Below are 16,292 nucleotides of genomic sequence, written 5' to 3' on the forward strand. Positions count from 1 at the left end.
ATTGGCGGGGAGCGGCGCGGGGGCGGGGCCGGCGGCGCTGACCCGGATGTTCACTGCCGGGCGGCGGCGGAAGCGGACGGGCCGCGGCGTCGAAGCGACAGGGACGGACCGGGAGGCGCCGCCGTTCTACCGCCCCGCGCACCGCCCAGCCGACATGGTGAGAGCGGGCCGGCCCCGTGCGCCCGCCCGCGGCCCCGCCCTCGGGGAGGGGTGGCCCGGCCTGAGGGCGCTGCCGGGGGGGGCCGGGGCTAGCGGAGGCTCTGCCCGGCGCTCGCAGGGCCCGGGGGCTCGCCCGGGCCGCGCTGCCCGGTCAGTGCCCGATCCCGGCCCCGGTCCCGGGCGGCGCTCCCCGAGGGAAGGATGTGCAGTTAGGAGCGGGGCCGCCCGTGCGGCTCCCGTGCCCCAGGGCAGGCTGTGTCCTGTGCCCGGCCCTGCGGGGAGCCGGGCCGGGGCTGCAGCCCCACGGCTCCCGGCTGTGCTCCCGCACCGCGCTCGAACGGTGCTGTCCCCGCAGTGTCCTCAGCCGGGTGCCGTGATCCCTCTCGCTGTTTCCCCAGTGGATTGGCCCGGGGCGCAAACCCTTTCGATTTCGCTGCGGTGCTGTGCAGAGGGAGCACCTCCAGGAGCTGCCCTGCCCTGCTCCCTGTCCGGGCTGTTCCCGAGCCGCCTCGGGCACGCAGGGACTCACATCACTTTGTGCTCTTGGGGTTTGTGATTCAGGTTTTCCAGCGTGACAATTCAACAATGTCCAAATGCGTTTAGTTCACAAAAGAGCAGCCCAGAGCCTGGCTCTGCAGCAGGGTAAAGGCTGTTTAACCACACAAGTGTAATCCTTTACTTCTTGCCTTCATCCATAGGAATTTCAGAGGCAATGCCTTGTGTTCTTTCTCTGGAGCTGGAGCCACCTGTATCGTGCAGGATAAAGATCTTTAAAGTCAGGTGAAAGGTGAAGAGCAGTTATGATCAAAGTTCTGTTCCGTGTTGGTTCAAACAAGAGCAGGTGCTGGACCTGGGTCCTGGCAGCACGGAGCATCTTGCTCCAGCTGTGTGCCCAGTTCTAACACACTGACATCTCTGTGTGCAAGACCTGACTGTGGAATCTCAAACTGGGATTCCAGCAAACTGCCCTAACTTATGGCACTGCAAAAATTATCACAGGACAAGAGTTCAGAGAAGACGAGGAGGCTTCATGGAAAATAACAACAGTGGTACCACCTTCTTGGAAGGGGATGTAAAACTGTGCTGTTAGGAAATCCAGTCAGGATTTAAATGTAGCTGTGCCAGTTGTTTGGAGGAGGTACAGCACAAGTCCTTTGGAAATTTTCTGAATGTTAGCAGGCTTTGCTGCCTTCTGGATTTTTCTTGTTTAGTTGTGGAGACCACTGGGCATAGGAGGAATTTGATCAGCACTTCCAAGACTTTTGTGGTGGTTTCCAATGTTGAGTGGACTCCAGGGATGAACTTGCAGCCTCCAGTTTCAACTCGTGTGCAATCCCAGTGTTCAGGGTTCTTCCAGGAGCTTTGCTTTTGGGGGTTTGAGACCAGAAATGGAGCCTGGAAAGGATGGAATGGCCCTTCCATTGCAGAGAGCAGTTGGTGTGGGGCAGGATATTGGGTGAAACCCCTTCCTGGCACCACAGGGTTACCAGTGTCTGTGCAGAGCAGAGCTGGGAACCTTTGTCTCCTTGGAGAGCTCGGAGCTGTGCCCACATTTCAGTCAGGTGCTCAGGGAAACAGGGCAGGGCAACACATGAAGCTTGAAAACTGCCTGGATGGATGGTGTCTCCTGTGCTAAAAATAAATGGAATGCACTGTCCAGGGCAAAGCAGGACTTGGGAGAGTGGATCTGCTGAGATTTCTGGAATTGTGGGTTGTGAATGGACAGATTCCAGTTACTCTTTGTAAAAATAAAACCCTTCATTTCCAGGTTATGTAAACTGGCCTGATCATGTTAGCAAGGATTTCTTCTGCTATGCAACTCTTGAGGAAAAGAGGGCAGTTTTGGCAAAATTTATGATTTAATCATCCATAAATTCAGACTGTCTAGTGTAGTGCTGGCTGTGCATCACCCATCTAGGATTTGTGAGGCAGAAAGGAGCAGTGAAGCACAGCCCAGGGTGTGTGATGGGACAGTGACACCACCACAAACCTCGTGTGCTGCTCAGGGTCACTGAGATTTTCTGGATAGGAGCTGTTTGTCTGGAATCAGAGCCCATCTGTGACCTGGTCATGTCCCTTTTGGACCTCCACCATGTGCTGTGGAGGTGTGGGGACATTTTCAGTACCCACAGCAAGTCCTTTGCACCTTGTGCCTTTTGAGAAACACCAACTTCAGCTGTTTTGTAGAGTCTGTGTTGTATTAGGCAAGCCAAGTGTGTGAGCTGAGCTAAATGTTATCTTAAACGGCAAATTCCCAAAATAATCAAGTCAGAGGATATCACTGGGAGAGGGAATGCTGCCATTGCAGTGATGCTTTGTCTGTGGTTTATTGGGGAGGGGAGAGCGGTCAGCAGCTGAAGTTGTTCAAACAGGATTTCCTCATATGGTAAATATGTGTGCTGATAGGGGCCTAGTTCACATCTGGGAGTGAAACAGAATGAAAGTGCAGCTCAGCTCTTTTGGGGGACTATTTTTAGTCCTTATTAGTGGAGTTGAGTTGAGAAATTACTTTCTTTGGAAAAATGACAATGCTGCCCTTCTCAGTTTCTGCTTCCACAGCTGTCAGCTTTGCTTTCCATCCATCCCTTGACCTCTCTGGGTGGAGGATGGCTGGGGAGCTCGGGTTGCTCATCATCATCCAGCACTCCCCAGTGCTCTCTACTGGTCCAGTTTGCCATTGGTGCATCAGGGAATGTGGAATGGTTTGATCTGGAAGGGACCTTGAAGCCCATCCCATTCCATCCCTGCCATGGCAGGGACACCTTCCACTGTCCCAGGCTGCTCCATGCCCCATCCAACCTGGCCTTGGGCCTTGGGCTTCCAGGAGTCCAGGGGCACCCCACCCTCCCAGGGAACAATTCTTTCCCAAGATCCCACCCATCCCTGCCCCCTGGCAGTGGGAGCCATTCCCTGTGTCCTGTCCCTCCAGCCCTTGTCCTTGCCTGGTGCCATCCTTCCTGTCAGCTCCTTCAGGCAGTCACCCCAAAGGCTTAAAATTCAAATTTAGACTCAGGATACTTCTGTAGACAGTGCCAGTACCCGTGTTTGTATTTGTGCCTGCCCTTTGTGGGGATGTTTGGTCACATCCAAGGAGCTCCTTACCCTGCAAGGTAAACTTGTAGAGAAGTGTTTTGCTGCAGTTTGTCCCCTTTGAGCTGGTTCACACTGAGATAGACCCACCTCAAGGTAAATAAAACTATTTTCAGTGCCTGCTGAAGGGAGCAATTTTACTGGAGAAGTGTGAGGTTCTGAAAGGTGCCTGTGCCTAGTTTAGGGCTGTGGAATCCCAGGGTAGTTTGGGTTGGAAGGACCTGTGAGTGCCATGTAGTGCAGCCCCCTCTGTGAGCAGGGACACCTTCACTAGGGCAGGCTGCTCAGAGCCCTGTCCGTGCTCAGCCCTCTGTTTTACCCCACTTTGATCCAATGTGCTTTAATGACTTTTCTTTCCAGGTGAAGGAGATGATTACAGAAGTAGAAGATACTCAAAAGAGATGCTGGTCTTCCATTTTTATCAATATGTTTTAGTCAATCACTTTATAAAGTGATTCTTAAACTGATTTTTAAAGTGCAATATAAAATTTCCTGTATTCCCAGTGATTCATGCTGGAAGTCCTGAAGAATTTAAAAAGCCTCAACCAAATAAATCTTTGTGTCTCTCCTTAATGCAAAGAGAAAGGACCAAACCTTGTGTATGCTTCAGTTCTTCCTAAGCCTTAACCATTTCCAGGAATAAGGGCAAAAAAAAACTCACTTAAAAACATGGGATTTAAATTTGAATTTCTTTGCAGCACAGAGGCTTCATCCCTGAAGGAGTAATTAATATGTCTGACCAACACAAGCTTTTCCCAGGCTTCCTGCTCTCTCTAGTTGGGCTTTAGCCCAAATCATGTTTGCTGATAGGTTGTGCTAATTAAAAAGCTTCTCTAACTTGAAGATCAGGAGCGCTGGGCAGTGTAGTGGGGGTGTGGCCACTTCAATCTGGAGTATAAACTGATCTTTTTCTTCATCTTTGGTGTGATGCTTTCTTAAATATTTAATGGTCTGTGACTGAGGTGTTCCTGTGAGAACTGACCAAGTACTGTAGTGGAAACCTGGTTAAGGTGTGACTGAAACCCTGCGAGGGTGTGAAACTCTTGTGACTTGAGCTGAATAATTCAGGGGTCCTGGACCTGATCCAGTGGCCAAAATTCCCTTCTTAGCCCTATGTCCTAAAGCAGGATGGCAGCAGATGTTGCAAACAGGCTGTCCTGGGGAGGTGGGGCTCTTGCCTGTGTGGTAGATGAGATTTTTGCTTTTGAGACTTCCTTGGTGTGGCACGAGGGGGAATGTGGTTTTGAGGAAGTTTTAAAGCTCTGGTAGTTGATCTGAGAGGGTTTATCATTTGAGGAAGAGGCTTTACTTGTTTCTCAGCTAAATCATTGTAATTCTCCTCTGGAGTGCCAAATGCAATGGAATCCTGTGTTTTTGATGGAGTGGAGTTTTGAGTGAGGAATTGAAAGCAGGCTCTATTCTGTCGGTTTGTGCCCAAAATTATCTTTTATTTAGAGTGACTTCAGTTGCATTAGGTAATACCTGGTGCTGTGTTTCCTGGAGTGGTGGTCTGAGCCTTGGCACCAAGCAGTAGATTCATTTCCTTGTGTTATCTGGTGTTGCTGTTTTGCCCTCCCTCCCTCTTGTAGGCTCTACAAGGAAATATGCAGCTTGCTTTGAGCTCCTGCTTTGTGCCACACCTTCCAAGCTGGGCTGCAGAATTAGGGAATGGATTTGCAGGCACTTGAGTTATCTGGCTGCCCTGCTCAGAAGTTGCCTACTTTATTCCTGCTCTATGCAAATGGAGCCTCCCCAGTTCATCTTTCATCAGTGGCATTATTTCAGTGCAGGGATGGTTTGGGAGCCCTGGCTCTGGTTTAGCCCCTGGGGACTGGAGCCCAGGTGTTGCAGCCCTGCTGCAGAGCGTGTCCTTCCCCAGGTCTGAAGGGGATGTCCTCCACACAAAGTGAGTCCTTTCCTGGTGCACTGCCTTGGAATTTCAATCACGTCCTTGTTGCAAAGTGGGTGTGTTACGAGCCTGGGTGAAAGCAGAACTCAGGATCTCACAGTTTTAGCAGCATCAGCTGAAACAAGGCTGAAAACAGCACTTAAGTAAGAGGATTTTATGCGGAAGGAAAAATGTTCGAGACTGCACTGAAGGCAGAAGCTTAGTGGTTGCCTGAAGCCACCATAAATAAAATACTCCTTATTCTCTCAGGGAATTTCGTTTGTGTTTCTTTAGGTGATACTTTCTCTCTTTTCCGTCAGACAAACTGCTGAGTTTGAAAGTGATGTCGTGTTACCTGCCTTCCCTGGACATTTTTGCCTTGGTAAATACCAGGATTTAAAAAGCTTCTGCCAGCCCAGGCAGTGGGGGCCTGGCTGCCAGCCTGGGCTTGCAACCTGAGACAGGCCCAGGAAACAAGAGATGGGGCTTTTGGTGTGTTAATTCAAGGGAGGAGAGAGCCATGAAATGGAGGAATGAGGTAAAATATCAGCTGCATTGTGCTGGCTACAGCTGTATTCATCCACCAGGTGCTGCCACCCTGCAGGTGCAGGTGTCATCGAGAGAGGTTTGGGTGTGATCTTGGCTCAGCATTGATGGTGCCCCACTGGTGCCCAAAACCAGCTTCACGTAGCCATGAGTCCAGGCAGGGCTAATCCAGAGCTTGGGAAGGTGCAGAGTGGCCAGATGGAATAACTGCTAACTTCATGTGGGAAGGAAGGAAAAACGTGGTGGGATTGAAGCTGGCACGTGTCTGCCAGGTGAGCCCTGCTGCCACAGAAATGTCACCCCTGCTTGCAGTGGTCACAGAGCCTCTGTGGAGCTGGCTGCTGCTCTGCAGGTGTGGTGGAGGGTAGGTCAGGTGGGTTCAGAGGGGATGAGGAAGGCAAGAAAAACCTGCAAGGATGGGCAGGTCTGGGACTTACAGCAAAGGAAGCAATTCTGGCAGGTGTGACTATGTTGTTAGGTGTGATATTCCTGTGGTCTGTAGGTGTGCAAAACCAGGAGCTTCCTGGTTTAAAACTTGAATTCCTGGGGCAGAGCTGGACTGGTGGGAGCTCTGCAGGGCAGTCACTGTGGTATGTCATGTGAGACCCAAGCAGAAGGCATATTAACCTACTTTTCTGACCTTTGAGGAATGGGAGAACTTTCAGGGAAGAGGGCTAATGAGAGATCCTCTCTGCCTCCTGCCTGCCTTGCCAGGCATCCGGTTACTTGCCAGAGTTATCTCCTGAATTTACAACCCTGGCTGCAGCCTCCAGGAGCTGGAAAGTGCTGAGTTTGCATCTCAAGCCAGGCAGCTGTTGGCTCCACAGAGAGCTGAGGTAGAGCAAATCCTGAATTTGGGATGTTGACACTGTTAGTTGTGCTGTCAGTAAGCACAGGATGTTTGCTGTCACCTTCAGATACAGTGCATGCTCCCTGCTGCTCTGCAGTGTGTGTTTTCTCAAATGTTTTTGGTGTGATTTCTCACAAAACTGAATTTAAGTTGCAGTTGACTGGAAGGAGAACCTGGATCTGTCAGGCCAAGACCAACTTTCCTAACTTTGCTCTTTCTGCATGAAAACACTTCTCCATTTTAATTGAGCAGTTCTAAAACTTCTGTGACCAGCCTGATTGGAACATGGAGCAAACAGAAGTGCATGGAAGAAAAGAGCATTTGAAAAGGTCATTGGGCATTAGCAGGATTAAAAGAAAGCATCACAAATGACATGTTTGCAGATGGTCAGGATGGCAAATGGCAGTGTTGAATCTCAAGAGCTGCTGTATTTGTAGTAATTATGGTTTCAATTAAAAAAAATGAAAGAAGTGACCCCTGTAAAAATTAGGCAGCCCTTCTCTAGGGATGGATTGGGCTCTTCCTCAGAAGATTTGACTGGAAGGCAGGAAGACAGTGTGAAAAACAGGTCACCAGATTTGTGAACCAACTCAGACCTGCTGCACTGGGTGATTTCAAAACCTTCTGGGGCACAAACACGCTTGTGTTCATCTCTCCTGGTAGTGAAACCAGGTGTTGCAGCTGCCTCAGAAAGAGTTTGCAAAATCAGGCTGAGTTCTGCTCTCTCAGTGCCATGCTGTAATGGGTTATTTGCATTTTGTTTGGCTAAGATTTTCTATCTGTAGTTAGAGCTAAGAAAGAAAATCTTATTTTTGTGAAATCGAGACTTAAAATGGGGAAAATCCCCCACTGTGCAGTAACATTAATCATGAAACCTGTTGGCAAAGTTGGTCAGTTCTACAGGCAAGTTTAATGTCTTTAATCTGTTTATTAGAAGTTAAGCATGTTTTTTTGCAATCTGTGCAACTTTTATCTGTAGCCCCACTTTCCTCTTTCATGTGGGGCTGGCAGATTGCATAGTCACTCACTGCCACGATTTATTGGGAAGTGACTTTTTGCAAACTTTATGCTTCACAGGAATTCTTGGCATCAGATGAAAGCCAGTAAATTGCATTGTCATGTTCAATGACAAGTTTAATAAATAAAACATTGTTTCTGTTACCCAGAAGACAAATGCTAGTGCAGAAATCATTAGTGATCCTGGCAAAAGGTCGGAATGAGTAGCTGTTCCCAGAAAGCCTTGGTGCTGCTCCATCCTGCTCTTCTGGTGGTGTGTGATGGTTCTTTTCCTTGGGCACATGATGCAGACTTGCTCTGGATTTATATAAACTAAAGGGATGCATTAGTTTTGAGAGTAGACCCAAGTATGTGCCACCTGGAAATGCATCCTTGCTGGGAAGGAGGTGCCAAGGAAATGTTAGTTTTCCCCTGTGTGCTGTAGGCCTCTGTGGATGTGCTAACAGGAACTGCATCTGGTCAGAGAACACCTACAGGGGTGGAAAGCACCTGCAGAACGTGCTCCTGGAGATGCCTGATCCTTCCTTGTAAACAGTTAGGGAATTACACACAAGTGCCCTGCTCCAGGCTATCAGGGGTTGTAGTTCCTTCTCCCTGGGTGTAAAACATTTTGAACAACTGGTTGATCCATTAGATCAGGCTGCAGGCAGCTCTGGATTATTTAGGAGCTCACAGATGGGAGTGCCTTCAGTGTATTATAACTCACTTGATAATTGCTTTAGAGTTGGGCTGGGGTGTTGGGGCTTGTCCTGTGGGCAGAAAACTGGCCTGGTTTGGAGGTGGGAATGAGGAAGGAAATCAGGTACAGCTGATTGCAAGGATGCTTGAAAGAGCTGCTGGAGGCTGAAGTGATAACCAAGGATTTGGCAAAACACTGATCCTTGAGCTTGTCTGGAGGAGAAGATCCCTTTGGTAGCTGCCCCCAGAAGGCCATTGGTGCTCTTTAATCTGTGCAGGACTTGCCCTGGCTGTGTTGGCAGCCTGAAATGGTGAGAAGTGTCCCGTGTCAGCAGCACTCTGGTGCCAAGGAAAGTGAAGCTGCCTTGCCTCTCTCTTGCCCATGGATTATTTTAGTTCCTCTTCATGAGCCTTCAGGGCAGATGTTTGAGCTGCTTGTTCCTAGAGAACCTCTTTTAAAAAGGTCCCTCTTGTCCCTCTGAATTTCACCTGTGTTCCATTCCTGGAGCAGTGGAGGACAAAAGCTGCTCAGTGTTTTTGCTGTGTTTGCAGTGTGTACAACACCAACACCTGAACTCAGAAAAACAAGTTGTGAGAGTGTGTTCAGTCATTAATTTGGGCTAGTAGGGCTGTGTGCTCAGTTGTACTTAAAAGATGGAGCACTGCAGAATGAAATGAATAATATGCAGGAGAACATCTCCAAGGAGGAGTCGCTGACTCAAAAGCTGTGACGTGACTTGTACAATTGCTCTGTAAATAAATACAGATTACAGGGGACCTGGGGGAGCCAGAGCACAGCAGCTTCTGCTAAAGCCTTCTGATCCATCACTTCTTGCTTTTATTTTAATCTCTAATCCCTCTCACTTGGTATTCGTGGCAGGAGTGGTGTCAGCACTTGGGCTGTTTGGTCTTGACCGCAGCAGATCGGGCTGAGCTCGGTCCTGAGCATACCATGTGGGCAGAAGTGTTTGAGATAATAAAAGCCACTGCATCATCCCAGCCAAAACCAGACAAAGGTAAAAGTGGCTGAAGAGAGGGAGAATGAGGTCTGCATCAGTGTCTTGTTTTTTAATAATCTTTGACCTTTTATGACTGTCCACAGCAGAGTCTCTGTTCAGGTTTTATTACCTTTGATTGTTTCCTAACTGTGCTATTGCTGTTTCTCCCCAGCACACCTTGCTGTCACAGAGCTGTGATTTATGAGTCCATTACAAGTGGTTTTAGATAGGATCTGCCAGAAGAGGGTTAATAGTCAAGGGAAAAATCATGTGGAAAAACAGATTGCGAGGAATATGTGCAGCTGATGGAAATGTCATGAGTGCAGAACTTCTCTGGGCTTTCCCAGGTCAGACAGTTCCCATCTAACATCCTAAAAAGTGAATGCTGACAGCTGAGAAGGGAACCTTGCAACTTAACATACTACTGTACTTTTTATTACCCAGGGGTTACAATAATTCAACCCTTGCTGCAGCTTTAGCAGTAATACTATCCTATTGTGTAATTGGAAATGGGAGTCTTCTGCCCTTGGAGCTCTGGAAGTTGGCAGGGATTAAAATGACAGGCAGGAGGGGAAGCTGGGTATCTGTTTCAATTAAAAAAAAACTTAGTGTTGTAGTACCACAAAGCTGAAACGTTAGTCAGACATTCCTGTTGGGAGAACTGACAGGAAATATGTGATTTACAGTCTTGGGTATGTCTGCAGCTTGAAAGGAAGGAAAAAAGTCACTTTCTGGTTGTGTACTTCTGGCCCTGGATTAATTTCCAGAGATATTTTGCCTGCAAACTGATCAGTGACCAGAGAGATCTGATGTGTGGTTGCTTTGAATTGCATGGCATTGAGCAGATGTTCTGGTTGCAGTGTCTCTTGAGGTTTTTACCTCATATTTTTGCTGTCTGGACATTGAGATGCAGCTTGTACTTTAAATTTGGGTAACCTTTCGGATGCTGTCTTGACTGGAACTTGGGTGTGAAGTGTCTGCACGCTGTTTATCTGTCACATCAGGGGTGTGGCTTTTTCAGCTGCAGTAATTTCTGGGTCCCACAGTTGTTCTCAGCTGATGTCACAGATGGAGAAGGGGAGCACAGTCATGCCTGGGGCAGAAATGTTGTACTGGGTTTGCTGGTGGAAAAGATTTGGTGGCCCCAATTATTATTATTATTATGAATTATTTCCCAGGAAAGGCTGAACTGGGAGGAGCTCCCACTGCTGTAGCACTGAGCTCTCAGCTCTTGGCTCAGGGGCTTGCAAGTGGGGCTAGTACAGAAATAGAGCCCAGAAGTGAAAGCAGCCTGGGTTTCTGTTTGAAAACACTGCCCAGCTCTGTGCTCAGCAGGAACAGTCTCAGAGCAGGAGTGTCCCAGCAGAGGTGTGAAGGGAGATTCAATCCACAGGGCTTTGTGATAAAGGGAGCAAATTCCTGCTGACTGTCAGGCCAGGAGCTCTAAATGAGTCTTTTACCTCCTTTCAGTGGAATGGCCTTGGGATGGGGAGAGCTGCAGGTCTGTGTGAGCCCTCCTGGGAGATGGAGTATAGGTTGATCTCCACCTGCCAGTGGAGAACTGTGTGTTACCAAACTTGGGAATAAAGCCTGTGGATTTCTGCAAGTGTATGCAGTCAAAGCACATGTAAAAACATCCTAAAAATGCAGAATACCTGTAGTGACTCAGCCAAGTGCTGGTGTCTGTTGAAAAGAGCAAACAGGTGAACACTTCAGGGAAGTTGTTGGAACCCAGGACACCCCTCTGGGTGCCCTGGGTGACACGTGTCCCTGGCAGGGGGCTGGGGAGTCCTGGCAGGAAGCCAGAGACACTTGGGATTTCGATCTTAACCCATGGAGCAAATTGCCAACCTTGTATGAAGAATCACAAGTCACAGAAGCTTAAGTAGAGTAATAATGAATTAATCACCAGGTGAAAAGTGGAGTTTTGGGGATTTTTGCTGTAGGGGTGTAGGAGGCAAGATGGAGGGACTTGGGCATTGTCCTATTCTTCTTCCTTCTTCTTCCTAGCCTCCGTCTTCTGGGTGATGGTGGCACCTTTGGATTGGTTTAGAATAGAAGCAGACAGTCTAACATAGGTGATAGGTATTAAAAAATAATGATAAATAAAGTATGTGTAATTCATAGTATAAAATGTAGACACCAGCCCAGGGGTGGGCAGTGTGCCCTTGACAGACCTGCAGATCAGACCTCTGCGGGTCTGAGAAAAATATTTTAGATGATAGACAATAAACAACCTTGTGAACCAGAGCTGAAGAATCCCAACTCTTTCCTCGACCATTGGGCTGGGAAAAAGGGACTCTCGAGGTCATCTTGGATGGAGGGAACCTGAGAGGGAGTGTTCCTGGAGCTGGAGAGGCTCTGGATGTGCCTCCTGGAGCAGAAGAGCTCGTTGGGCAGGTGCCAGGGCTGTGCCAGGGCTGCAGGTGGGGTTTGGTGCCAGGGCTGTGCAGGAGCAGCTCTCTGCTCCCAGCTCTGGCTGGTGCTGGGTCAGCTCCTGTTTGCTGAGGGTTCCCTGTGCCCCAAGGAGCTCTGGGCACTGTGTGCCCAGACATGGCAAGTGGGAGTCAAGAGGAAGTCCAGCTTGTTGCCTGTTCCATTTTTTGTGATTTCCATACCTATAGTAACTACCTGGGATGTTTTATTTGTGTTTTTTGCATTCAATGACATCTGCCCATACTCAGCCTTTAAAATTAAGGTGCACAGCTGTGCCCCTTTACAACTGCACATCTCTACAATTTTTTTTTAATTTTTCAGCACTGTTTTTTCTGATTTGAGCTTTAACACAGAGTGCCCAGATGACCAGAGGCCTGTGGCTGTTGTGAGAGGGTTTCTCTTTTGTACATAAGTTAAATACAGCAAAGAGACCAAAAAGAAGAGGAGGTGCCAACAAAGGAAGCTGTAAAATAACTCGTACAGACATCCTCATCACCTTTTACCCTGGGGCAGTGCCATGGGAATGCTGTAACAGGTGCTTAGGTGGAGATTCTAGATAGGCAAACATCTTTAAAGGAAACTTATTAAAGAGCTTTCATCTAAGCTAATATTTTTAGTCTTTTGAGATTCCTATGATCTCTAAATCCTTCAGTGACTTCAGCTGTAATAAAGCTTCATTTAGAATTTCTGTCTGAACTCCCTGCTCCTCCACGGGAGGTTCTGGGCTGGATGAAACAGGAATGGTAGAAAAGGACCTCCTGTCAGGTAAACACTGAGCTCATTAAGTGCTCAAAGAGCTTGGCTTTGGGAGCAGCCCAGCCTGGGAGACAGCCTGTCTGATCACCTGCTCAGAGGGCAGGAGCCTCTTCCTGGGTAAAGGCAAAGATTCCATGGAAATGTTTTGTCTGGAGGCCTGTTAAGAAACCTGGTCTTCGGCATGTGATCCTACAGAAGAATTAAGCACATGGGAATCCAGGACAGGTGAAGCTGAGAGAAGTAGGTGGGGTTTGACATGTCCTGAGTTCCCCCAGAGTACTTTCCTCTTGCACAGTTGTGGGAAGGCTCTGGGGGGTTTCAGCACCACTGATCTGGTGCCCCTCACATCTGCAGTGGCAGCACATCCCTGGCATATCCACCCTCTGTACAACTAGGGAGCTGTGTGCTGCTGCTGCTGGCACCTGGGGTGTGCTCCCTGTCCCTCTGTCCCCCCTGCCCCTCTGCCCCTCACTGCCTACAGCTGCTCCATCTCCTCAGCTGGGCAGAGGCTGAGCCTTTGAACCACAGGCTGGGTTTGACCACACACCTGGCTTTTAAATCTTCACCTGCAGAGAAGGAATCAGGAGCAGAAGATCCTGGTTCACTTCCCTGTTCAGTTCTGCAATAGGATGTACCAGGTGTGTCTGATACCCCAAGGTACCACTTTGCTCTGTGATTTGGCAGCTTGTGTTGCCTTTTTGACCATTCCAGCTGGATTCATGCTGGATTAAAGTGGCTTTATAACCATGGATTTAGGGACACAACTGCAGCAGAACCTGCCTTTATTTTGGTGCTTTAGGAGATCTGCTGGCGAGCTGTTTAATTACCTAAATGCTCTGTGAGAAGCTGAGGAGTCCTGCTGCTCAGCCCTGCTTTTCCCTCCTGTAGCAGGGAAATACACTGTATGGGCCTGCATATTTTTGTTTTTCCATTGCACACAGCCATGTATGTCAGCTGTGTCTGAGCCCCTTGGAGGGTCTCTGCCTTAAACAATCCTGCTCGTGTCTTTTACAGCTGTTACTGAATATTTTGGGTAAAAATGGTCACTCCAGGTTCTCTTGGTTAATCCATAAACACTGCAAGTGTGTGTTCTCCTCCATGCTGTGTGTTTTGTTTTCAGTTTGCCTCCCTGTAAAATACTTCAGGGTTGCAGCTTTAGTGGTGGTTTTTAACATCCTTCCCTAGGCTTTTTTGTCTTTTAAACAATTCCAGCTGGCAGGGGAGGACAGAGCACTTCCCTGAGTGTTCCCATGATGCCCAAGTGAGGAGCACGACCCTGTGACAGTGTGCCAGGTTTCCTCCCTGGATGCAGGAGGTACAGACAGTGCTTGGGAAGAGAAATCCCCTCCTGGGCGTGGCTGCAGGAGCTGGGCAGGCACAGGCCACCTCCAGAGTCTCTGTCCTTGGGGTCTGAGGGTTCAGTAGCTAAAAGTGAGGAGTTCCCTTCCCACAACCATCTAATGAACAGCCTCCTAATGGATGTCCACAAAACTCCCTCCTTCCCTCATTCCACAGGTTTGGCTTAATTGCAGGAAACTTGGCTTCCTGTTTCTCCCTGTCCTGGGGGCTGCTGAGGTGGATAATGTGATAATGGAACTGTGTTAGTATTGAAGCTGTTTTTAAATAAGACTTTAGGAGCTTGACAGAACACGGGAGGGTGAAATTAAACCTCAGCTCGTGGGATTTGGGTGGCTGGAAATGGCAGAGAGAAAAAGGAGGGGAGGAGCAGTGAGAACAAACTGGTTGTGCTTCACCTGACCTGGGATCAAAGGAACTTGTGCAGATTTTGGATGCTGTTAGGTCAGCAGGAAAGTGTCTGTTTGTGTCTGTTGGTTATGTCAGGACCACGGTTCAGCTCCTCAAGTGTCTGGGGCATGTTTTCTGACTCTGAAGTGGAGTTTAAGGTTGTTTCTCTGTGTCAGAATTGGTGTGAGACCAGCTGCAGTGAACCCTTTGGAGAAAGCTGTGTGTTAGCTCTAAACAACTGACATCCCTGATTTCTTAGATACAGGCAGCTCATGGTGTGTGTTTTGTAGGAAGAGGGAAATAATGGATTGTGCTTTATGTGCGTGTTTCATTCTGGTTTCTGATAAAGCTGCAGGGCAGAGGGAGCTCTGTAGTGGAACAGAGTTTGTCTTGGATGCTGGTTATCTCAAGCTGATCAGTGCAAGCAAGGCAGTGTTAAACCTGCTTTGGGAGAAGGAGCTTTCAGTTCCCTAACCCGGGTTATTATTTAGATAGTGTGGCAAACCAGCACGTTAAACACTTACAGAAACATTGGAAGGAGTCTGGTGAGTTAAGGACTGCACTCCTTTCTGTCAACGGTGCACGGTGTTAAGTTGCCAAGTCAATAATCCACAATCAAATGTAATGAGTTTTACTTGTATTAATGCAAAGCATGCTGCTGCTGAGAGCTGTGTTGTGTTTCCTGTCACCTTGTGACCAAGGGCTCTTCTTGTTCCTGCAGAGTGACCAGCAGCTGGATTGTGCCTTGGATTTGATGAGGCGCCTGCCTCCACAGCAGATAGAGAAGAATCTCAGTGACCTCATTGACTTGGTGAGTACTGGATGCTGTCCCAGGAGGTGGCTGTTGACAAAGACCTGGTGTGTAAGAACTTCTTCTGGGGCATCTGGAAGGTCTGGTGGTTTGTCTGTCCCCTTGTCTTTGGGCAAGGTTGAACAAACAACCATTGGCCAAGCAATGTCAGGAATCCAGGGATTGTTTTGGGCTGTGTGTGCAGGAACACTTAGTGTTGTGAACAGTCATTAGCAGCTCTCCTAATGAACTCACCCCAGGTGCCAGCTTGGAGGCTGCTGTTTGAATTTGGGACAGTGTGTACAGATGGATGCAGGCCCTTGCACCTGGGTATTATCTGCTGATAAACAGCCTGCTGTGTGGAGCCCTGGGAGGTGCAGTGGCTGTGCTGCCCCACACGCTGCAAAGACACTGCTGAGAATGTCTGGGCATCTGGAGAACACCCAAATCTATTTATAATTTGTGCTCTCTCAGATGTTCTGCAGTCTAGTGTCAAAAACCAAACCTGGCTGACCATCTTGTGTCTGATGTCTTTTTTTCTGCTTGTCCCTGGAACTTTTGTTGCCCTTTACACACTGCTAGGGAAGGAAACTGATGTAAGAAGGATTTCTAGGCTCCTTACAAGTTGCACATCCTGTGATGCACCTTTGGGCTGTAATAGCCTGGTCAGTATCAACTGTCCCTTCAAACAGTGTGTGCCACAGTTGCCTCTGTGTGAGTGAAGGTGTTACTGAAATATGGATTTAATCTGTACAGGGTCTGCTTGTGGAAAAACTGGATTCTATTGTCCACTCTAAATACATGGCTTATTTCTGACCTGAGCTTCTAAATTTGTGCAGAAGAGCAGCTGCTCACCAGGTAGAGGTTTGGTTGGAAGTGCTTCTAAAGCTGATATTGGTAAGCTATGGTCAAAAAGTTGTGGCTGACTTAAATTTATCAAACTCTAAACATTTCTTTTACTTAAATAAGCCAAGGTACAGGTAAGAGAGCTCTGGGGGTCAGGAAAGAAATTATTCCCTGCAGGAAAGGATTATTTCTCTCTCTTGAAGCCATTTAGTAATTGGCTACATCTGTGCCCCCAAAACCCTTGGCAACCTAAAGCATCGTTTTTGTGGCTGTGGCTGGAGGTAGGACACAAGTAACTAAATCACTGATCTGATCTGGTGTGACATGGTTGGTTTTGTGATGAAATTGGGAGGACTGAGCGGGTGTCGGGGTCTGAGCAGCCCCCAGGACCACTCAAAACAAGGAGTTGTTTGGTCAGCCATGGTAAGCTTGACTTTGTAATTGGTCTGAGGTTTTTTTAATGACTCAGAAAATTGCTGGGTACCTCTAAAT

General features: G+C 48.3%; 1 protein-coding gene across 3 annotated transcripts in view; it reads left to right on the forward strand.

Annotated features, from left to right (window-relative positions):
* Positions 1–16,292, forward strand: part of CAPZB (capping actin protein of muscle Z-line subunit beta) — a 68,249-nt gene that overhangs the window by 10,127 nt on the left and 41,830 nt on the right. For 2 of the 3 annotated variants that reach the window (XM_039703122.1, XM_039703123.1), the window contains exons 1-2: positions 28–157; positions 14,886–14,975. In XM_039703122.1, the coding sequence (XP_039559056.1) occupies positions 47–157; positions 14,886–14,975 (201 nt within the window). In that variant the 5' untranslated portion in view covers positions 28–46. Of the gene's footprint in view, positions 1–27; positions 158–14,885; positions 14,976–16,292 lie in introns of those variants that run through there. The other variant, XM_039703124.1, reaches the window with a different exon arrangement.

This window comes from Passer montanus, unplaced genomic scaffold (assembly GCF_014805655.1).
Source record: "Passer montanus isolate IOZ18808 unplaced genomic scaffold, ASM1480565v1 scaffold160, whole genome shotgun sequence".
Classification (NCBI taxonomy): domain Eukaryota; kingdom Metazoa; phylum Chordata; class Aves; order Passeriformes; family Passeridae; genus Passer; species Passer montanus.